This window comes from Chionomys nivalis, chromosome 3 (genome assembly GCF_950005125.1).
Source record: "Chionomys nivalis chromosome 3, mChiNiv1.1, whole genome shotgun sequence".
In the NCBI taxonomy this organism is placed as follows: Eukaryota; Metazoa; Chordata; class Mammalia; order Rodentia; family Cricetidae; genus Chionomys; species Chionomys nivalis.
Window position 1 is genome coordinate 94,986,913 of NC_080088.1, and position 9,308 is coordinate 94,996,220.

Genomic DNA, 9,308 nt, shown 5'->3' on the forward strand with positions numbered 1-9,308 from the left:
GAGATCTAGTGCCCTCTTCTGGCCTGCAAACATATGTGCAGGCAGAACGTTGTATACATAATAAATAAATAAATCTTTTAAAAAAAATTCCTAAGTTTGATAGAGGATGACCTTGTAAGGGAGGCAGAAAACTCAAGAGCTCAAGGTCATCCTTGGCTGCTTAGTGAATACAAATCCAGCCTGGGACGCATGGGCATTACACCCTGTGTGTCTAAAAAAAAGTGGTGGGGAGGGGGCTGGGCTAAAATTAATTGAGTAATTGAGTGTTTGTGTAACATCAGCAAAAAAGTTATTGTTCTTTCTAGACTCTAACACCAGGAAAATTGTAGTTTTCATTTCCTGTGGTAATCCGTTTACTATAAAAAAGAACTACATAACCCCTTTGTTATCTTGACTATTAGTGACCTGATGTTTGTTCTCTTGCATGTGTGTTCTTCCTAACTATTACAGTTGCCCATCAGTGCTCCCTCTAGTGTAGTGCCCTGGGATTAGACAGAGGAGAGATAACCAGTCATTCATGGTATGTTCTTTGCAAATCAAATTTTCACCTGGCCAACCTCCATCAAAGTTCATGCTCAGTGTTTCTTCAGGAGTGTGACTGACCAGCCACTCCCTTCAGGCATATCTTCCATCCTGGTGACACCAGCAGCCATTGGGAACATGAGTGATGTGGGTAAGTGAGGCTGGAATATGGGGGTGGGTGTGGGAAGGTCATCAGCTGAGATGGGTTGTGGGCTTTTGTTTTGATTTGGAGTGTATGTGTGCAGAAGTGTATGAGGTCAGTCTTTCCTCAGACCGTTTGCCCCAATTGCTCTCTATTTTGTTTTATTTTACTTTAAGTGGTATTGAGTTTCATTTCCTTGTTTTATGTACTCTCGTGTGTATCTGTAGTCCCAGGGTTTGAACTCAGGTCATGAAGCCTGAAAGCAGATGCCTTTACATGCTGAACTCACTGTAGGTTTTTGTTGTTGTTTTGTTTCCTTTCTTTTCTGGGTTTTTCAGTATTTTGTTAATCAGTAGTAATCAGAGCATAAATGTGGCGTTCTGCCAGTCCAAAGTATGCAGAACTCAAGTAGGTGGAGGAGCTAATTCTGCTCTTTCAAGCTACATCCAGAAAGCAAGGGAGTCAGCCAGGACCCAAGTACACATACTATTGCTTATAGAGGTTCCAAATGCGATGTTTGCACAGTGACTACCTAGAGGCCTTTACTGACCAGGAACCCATGGTATTCAGAGGGACACCATCTCTTTCTTGGTACCCCCCCTCACAATGAAAAAAAAAAACTGAAGGCTTTCTCCCTCAAAGAAGTAAGGAACCCCTGGATCCATCATATGCTCAACCCAAAGGTGAGACTGCAAGGGAAACAAGGAAGATCTGTAGGGTCCTCCCAGCAGCACACAGAGCTCCAATCAGGATGGTCCTTAAGAGTCCACATGAAGCCGGCGGTGGTGGTGCACACCTTTAATCCCACCACTCTGGAGGCAGAGGCAGGGGGATCTCTGTGAGTTCGAGGCCAGCCTGATCTACACAGTGAGTTCCAGTACTGGCTTATTAGTTACTGAGAAACCCTGTCTTGAAAAAAAATCCACATGAACACATACACACACAATCAGAATGAAATCTATGTAAAAATTCTGCTCAACCACTAAAGAACATTGGGCACAGGGTGAAACGTATCAGTTGTTTATTCTCTTGGATGGAGTATACCAGATACAGTGTCCCTAGAGGAGGCAGGGGTGGGTCTAGAGCCTTAGGCACAAGGTCACAAGTGGCCAGCCAGGCAGCCTTGGGATGCCTGTGTCCAGTCGCTTGAAGTGTCTGAGGCAGAGATCTATCCCACTCCCAGCACCCTCTAAGCCCAAAATGGGTGGTCACTGAGGAAAATACTTGAGTTTTCCCAGGTGTGGGCCACCACTCGTGCCAGGGAAGGTGCGCCAGGCTGGAGGAATGGTTCCAGGTGTATGTAGGAAGGACCCAGATAGCTGGTCAATGTTCTAAAACAGTAAACAAAGGGTCACATAAATAAAGGCTCTTTTTATTTTTTCAAACAAAGTCTCTCACTGAGCCTGGAGTTTGCTGTTTCAGCTAGACTGACTGGTCAGTAGACCCCTGGGATCTGCTGTCTCCACCTCCCCAGGTGCTTGGGTTCCAGGCACACCACACCCAGTGTTTACATGTGTTCTAGGAGTCAAACTTAGGTCTTCACCCTTGCATGTGCCTGTACATCACCCACTGAACCAGCTCCGCAGCCTTATGTAATGGATTAGTAAAATTCTGCAGATCCCCAGTGGCTGCAACGGGCCATGAGACCATGTCACAGGTCTCTGAAGTGCAGGCAGACAGATGGGCATGCCATGAGACCATGCCACAGGTCTTGAAAGGTGGCTGGTCCCGGGCAGGGAACCACATGGCGGGCGAGAGATAGTCGGATAGGCACACCATGCAAAGTGAGGTTGGATATTTATTTAGTGGGTTATGGAGGGGACAGAGAGGAGAGAAGAGCAGAGAGGCAGAGAGAGAGGGGGGAGGGAGACGGAAGCTGCCTCTTTGAGAGGGAGATGAAAAGGAAGGAATTCAGGCTGCAAGCAGGAAAGAAGATCTACCTGCCTCAACAGATGGGCGGGGGTGGCTTGTCAGTGGTGGCTTGTCTCTTAAAGACACAGGACAGACCATCACACCTTAGATGGGCACTTTAGAACTTTCCTGCCAGGGAAGTGTAGTACAGTGTTTAGTACTAGGGCTATAACAGCATACTTTCTGGCTTCAAATGCTATCTCTGTCTGTCACTGAACTTTAAAAAACAAAACAAAACCTTGATGGACTGGAGATCAACTTAATGGGAGAGTATTTGCCTAACTTGGACAGGGCACAGAATGTCATCCCTACCGTTTTGGCCCATCATCCTTGTTCTTGATCACCATCGTCACTTAACATTCTAGGATCTCAGTGTCACCATCTATAAATAAATACAGACAGTTATGAAATATTTAACTATGTAAAGATGTGTTACATTTGTTTATGCTGTGGAATATTGCTTTAATTGTGTAAAGGTGTGTTACATTTGTTTCTGCTGCCTTTGTTACCGATATAAAGATGTGTTACATTTGTTTATGCTGCATCTGTCTAATTATGAAAGTGTTGGAGACCAGCCTCGACAAAAATATCTCTTGCCAGGGTAGAGGTGTGGGGATTTAGAAAATATTGTAGAGAATATGAAGACGCCAATGAAAATAATAAAACAGAGAAACATAGAATAATATCAGAAGGGAGTTTCTGTGAGTACTGGAATTCACCCACATTTAATTTCCAATTGCTTAAAATACCCCTGACCCCAAAAGTAGGAATAAGACCAAAAAAAAACTGCATTAACATCATACAGGGAAATGAACAGACCAGTTGAAGGTTGCAGGCTACATCCATAGTTAAACATTTTGTTGCTAGAACAAAACAAGTCACCCTCACACCCTAGACCAAAACATTCTGTAGGCAAAACACTCCCTGGGTGGAATCCAAAGTTATCTCCTTAAGGGAACTGGAACTTAGTTGGATCCATAGACTTTAAGGTAGAAAGATATTTACTTCTCTATTCTTGAAATACAAGACTGGCTATTAGCTACACCTGTTGACAATAACCTTGAGAAAGCAGAACTCTCTGATCTAAATCTAGAGAACCTTTGGGGTAGAAACACAATAACCTCGAAGGCCTAGAGGTAAGTTCCAACTCTCTAACCTTTGGTCAGCATGGAAATAGGCTCCCATTTCCGTGCCCCCACAGAAAAGATGTGTGGCTATTTCACCTTACCTGCCTGAGGTGCCTTATTAGTCTATAAATAAAAGCTAACCAGCCAATACCTAGGCAGAGAAAAGATGGAGGGCAGAGAGAATAAGTAAGAGGCAAGCTCTAGGCTCCAGAGAACAAAAAAGGAAAGAGACATGAACAAGGGAGAGAGGGACATGGGCAGCCACCAGCCAGTCATAGAGATAGCAGGAAAGTAAGCTATACAGAAAAAAAGAAAGAAAGAAAGAAAGAAAGAAAGAAAGAAAGGAAGGAAGGAAGGAAGGAAGGAAGGAAGGAAGGAAGGAAGGAAGGAAGGAAGGAAGGAAGAAGGAAGGAAGGAAGGAAGAAGGAAGGAAGGAAGAAGGAAGGAAAGTAAGAGTGAAAGAAAGAAAAAAAGAAAGAGTGAAAGAGGGAGGAAGGAAGGAAGAAAGGTAGGTAGGTAAAAAATCCTCTGGGTGGTGGTGGTGCACTCCTTTAATCCCAGCACTCAGAAGGCAGAAGCAGACAGATCTCTGTGAGTTCAAGGCCAGCCTGGTCTACAGAGCAAGTTCTAGGACAGGTTATAAAACTACAACTACAGAAAAAAACTGACTTAAAAAAAAAAGAAAGAAAAGGCAAAAATAAAGAAAGGTTAAAAAGCCCTGAGGCAAAACATATGAAGAGAAACATGTTAAGTTATAAGAGCTAATGGGAGAAAAATAAGGTAAGTCCTAGCATTCCTAACTAACAGGTAGTTTCTATGTTATGATTTGGGAGTTGATTGATGGCCCAAAAGAAAAAGCCCGCTACATGCTACAGAGAGTGCTACATCGCAATTGTGGACGAGCACACCTGTAGTCCCAGCACTCTAGGGGTGAAGGCAGGAGGATTAGGAAGTCAAGACCATTCTCAGCTTCTTGGGAAGTTCATGGCTACCATGAGCTACATAAGACTATTTCAAACACTCATGTGCACACACACACACACACTTCACAGGTTCTGTAAGAGGGCATTGATATGCTACATGTATAGTATATTAGAAGAATGCCTGACTGGAGCATAGAAATGGCTCACTGTGCAAAGGGGCTTGTAGGCAAAGCTGATGACCTGAGTTCAAACCTTGGGATATACAGGTAAAGGTAAATAACTGACTCCCAAATGCTGTCATTTAAGTACCACATGTGTGATTTGGCATGCACACATCCACACACAAATACACAAGTGTAAATAAAGATTCATTTACAAAAACATTAAGAATATTGACTCTTTTTTTTTTTTTTTTTTTTTTTTTTGCTTTTTTGAGACAGGGTTTCTCTGTGGTTTTGGAGCCTGTCCTGGAACTAGCTCTTGTAGACCAGGCTGGTCTCGAACTCACAGAGATCCGCCTGCCTCTGCCTCCCAAGTGCTGGGATTAAAGGCGTGCGCCACCACCGCCCGGCGAATATTGACATTTTATAAGATGTCCATATTTTGCTAAGTTACTCTGCTCTGCTTTTCTCTCTCCTATAGCCTTGCCCTCTCGGCCCCCATGCCGCCCTGGCCACCTGTCTCCAAAACCCTCTGGCTTCTACTACCAAGACAGATGGCGCTCAATGTTCTGTTCTAGCCGCTCTTTCCCCACTGTGAGCAGCATCTTGAACTGCCTGGCTGGCCGCATTGTCTACATGATGGGGGATTCCACCCTTCGGCAGTGGTGGGAGTATCTGCGAGACACGGTGCCCTGTGAGTGACCATGGGGGCAGAGGAGGGCCTGTGAGGACTCATGATGGGAAAGTCAGGCAACACTTACATTGAAGGAGACTCCCATGCCTCAATGGAGGCATTTTCTCAATTACAAATTCTCTTTCCAGATAACTGTAGGTTGTACTAAATTGACGAAAAGCAAATTAGGACACCTGAGAACCCATCCCCACTGTCCAGCACTAGGATTCCAAGCATATATGACCACACCTAGCTTTTTATTTTTTATTTTTTTAAATATTTATTTATTATGTATACAATATTTTGTTTGTGTGTATGCCTTCAGGCCAGAAGAGGGCATCAGACCTCATTACAGATGGTTGTGAGCCACCATGTGGTTGCCAGGGATTGAACTCAGGACCTTTGGAAGAGCAGGCAAATGCTCTTAACCACTGAGCCATCTCTCCAGCCCCCCATACCTAGCTTTTTAATATAGGTTTTGGGGGCTCCAACTCAGGTCCTCATGTTTGCACTACAAGCACATTACCAAATGTGTCCACAACTTAAGTAACTTAGAATTAGCCACCTTAGTGAGCTACAGGACAGCCATGGACTGTCATGTGAATGTAATGGTTTAAGTAAAATGCTGCAGGTTCCCAAGTAGCGGCAGTGGCAGTGGGCCATGATACCATGCCGCAGGTCCCCGAGTGGCAGCAGGCAGTGGGCAGTGGGTCCTGAGACCATGGTAGGCCACAAAGGCAGCCAGGTCCCAGGCAGGAAGTTGCATGGCAAGTGAGAGACTGAGCCAGGTAGTCACGCCATGCAGAGTGAAGTTGGATATTTATTTAGTGGGTTATGGAAGGAAAGGGGAGAAGGGAGAAGAGCAGAGAGTGAGAGGAAAAGAGAGAGATAAACAGAGAGGGGGAAGGAGAGAAGGGAGAGACAGAAGCTGCCTCTTCGAGAGAGAGAGAGAGAGAGAGAGAGAGAGAGAGAGAGAGAGAGAGAGAGAGAAAGGAAGGGACTAAGGCTGGAAGCTGAAGATCAGCTTGCCTTGGTGGATGGGGGAGGGAGTGGGCATGACTTGCCTCTTAAAGGGACAGGACAGAACAATACAGTGAGATCCTTCTGAAAAATAAAATGAAAGAAAGAAAAGAAGAGAGAAAAAGCTGGGTTTAGTAGTACACTCAGGTAGAAGCAGAAGGATAAGGAGTTCAGGGTCTTCCTTGACTATCTAGAGAGGTTGAGGCCAGTCTGGCTACGTGAGCCAAGACTCAAAACAAAAACAAGCAATGAGAACAAAAACATCTGGAGGTCATTATCAAGCTATTAGTTGACTGGGATGCAGGGGAAATTCAGGAAGTCGAGAGCAACTTGGGTAGAGACAGTAGGCTTCTTTTATCCACACTGCATTTAAAGCAACAGAGAAACATTAGATAATGTTCCTCTTGAAGTATGGAATGAGACGCAGGAGTCTGGTAACTCTTCAACAAAAACTCAAGAGAAGGAAGTGGCTGGATTCCTTGCAGGTAAAGATGGTAAAGAAAAATGGGCGGAGGCCAGAAAAACGTCTCAGCAGGTTAAGGCATTTACTATGCAAGCCTGGTGATCTGAATTCAAATCCTAGAACCTTCGTGGTGCAAGGAGAGCTGACTCTCAAAAGTTGACTCCATGGTACACTCTGTGTACACTCACACACATATGTCATAACCACATATCTTCACACAACAACAAAACAGAAGCAGGGAAAAGAGGGGAGGGGAGGGAGAAAAGGGCAGGGAAAGGAAAGGATGGGAGGGAAGGAGAGGTGGAAAAACAGGCGGCAACATGGGACTTGGTAGGGCCTGACTGTAATCTCAGCAGGTGGAGACAGGTCCATCAAGAGTCCAAGGTCACCATCAATCAGCCTGGGCTATGAGATAGCCCCCTCTCCTACAACAAGGGAACAAAGAAGAAAGAAAAAAGAAGAAAAGTGTGTAATAGAGCCAAAATTTTATAGAATTAAGGGCTGGAACACGGCTCAGGGATGAGTGCTTGCAGAGGACTTGTGTTTCTACATATGTGTAATATGTATATTAAACATGTTTTTGAGACATATGTACATGTAATATATTATATATTATACACACATATATATACACACACACATACTGTAGTGTTACACACCTTTAATGTTCCCAATCTGGAAACAGATACAAGCAGACTTGTGACCTCAAGGTCAACCTGGTCTGTATAGAGAGTTTTGGGCCAGCCAGGGCTACACAGTGAGACCGTGTTCCCCATCCCCAAAAGTAGGAATGTATATTTGTACAAGAAGATAATTGACAATTCTGCTATTAAATTTTCATAACATTTATTTATTTGGTGTCTATATGAACAATCACTTGCTACCATGTGTGTGAGGAGATCCTAGGACAATGTACAAGAGCTGTTTCTCTCCTCCCACCCTATGAATCTTAGGGGTTCAAGGCATCAGGGCTGTCAGCTGAGACATCTTCCTGATCCCCTATGTTAATATTTTCTTTCTCCTCCTCCCAACAGCTCTGAAGCCAGTTGATCTACATGTCCAATATCAGACAGGTCCCCTGATGGTTGTGGACACAACTCGGGGGACAGTGTTGCACTGGAGGGCCCACAGCTGGCCCCTGCGCTCTCGTCGCACTCCAGTGGCCTCTTTGCACTCTGTGGCCAGAGTTCTGCATGGCCTGGCCGGGGGTCCCTACACAGTGGTGGTGCTCGGTATGGGAGCCCACTTCACCACCTTCCCTCCATCCATCTTTGCTCGAAGACTGGCAGGGATTCGGGAAGCTGTGAAAGCCCTGCTGGACAGGGAACCCAGTACTCTGGTGGTTATCAAACTGGCCAATACTGGCTACAAATCCGTGTATGGCAGTGACTGGCTCACAATCCAGGTGAACAGGTTCCTCCGCGCTGCCTTTGATGGACTCCAAGTGGCCTTTGTGGATGCATGGGAAATGACCTCCAGCTTGGCTGTACCGGACAACATCCACCCAAAGAAGCTTATTGTCCGCAACGAAGTAGAATTATTCCTGTCCTTCATCTGTCCCACCTGAGTGCTCCTGAGGGACCTGAGAATGAATGGATGCAGAGCCTGAGTGGGAACCATCAAAATGATGGACAGCAAATGATGGGTAGCTGAAGCTACCTCTGGCTCACCCACTGTAACACTCGGGTCACCATATTTTATACATCTTTCTATGGACCACACGGATAAGTCTAATTTTATATAAATGAGATGATATTTTACACAGTGTCTTTTTGAATGTGAAAAGTTGTGTTTGGTGTATGCACACATGTGCGTATAGGTGCCCTCTCCCGTGTGTACACAGAGGCCAGAAGAGATCTTAGGGTGTCCTGTTCTATCATTGTCTACCTAATTCCCTCCAGAGAGGCTCTCTCACTGGACCTGGAGCTAGGCTGGCAGGCAGAAGCCTCGTGGATCCTTTTGTGTCTGTCACCCACAGCCCTGGGCTTACAGCACAAAGTTCATATCAGTTTTTTTTTATGTGGTGTTGGGTTTTCACACTCAGGCCCTCATGTTTGCGTCCTTACCCACTCATTTGATTTTTTTGAGGCAAGTCTTAGGGTTATAGAGATGGCTCAGTTGTTAAGAGCATTGGCTGGAGGCTGGAGAGATGGCTTGGCAGTTAAGAGCACTGACTGATCTTCCAGAGGACCCAGAAGACCTGGGTTCAACTCCCAGCATGTTGCAGCTCATAAGTGTCTGTAAATCCAGTTCCTAGGCGATCTGGCACCTTCACACCAAAACACATAAAATAAAGTTAAATAAATCTTTAAAAAAAAAATTCTAAAAAAAAAATAACACCACTGACTGTTCTTCCAGAGGACCTG

The 9,308-nt window shown here is 45.0% G+C and overlaps 1 protein-coding gene across 1 annotated transcript in view; it reads left to right on the forward strand.

The window, feature by feature from the left end:
- LOC130871827 (NXPE family member 3-like) overlaps positions 1-8,574 on the forward strand; it is a 31,842-nt gene extending 23,268 nt beyond the window's left edge. Inside the window, exons 3-5 of the mRNA XM_057765451.1 lie at positions 591-673; positions 5,268-5,480; positions 7,977-8,574. Coding sequence (XP_057621434.1) covers positions 591-673; positions 5,268-5,480; positions 7,977-8,509 — 829 coding nt within the window. The 3' untranslated portion in view covers positions 8,510-8,574. The remainder of the gene's footprint in view (positions 1-590; positions 674-5,267; positions 5,481-7,976) is intronic.
- Positions 8,575-9,308: the final 734 nt, after the last annotated feature.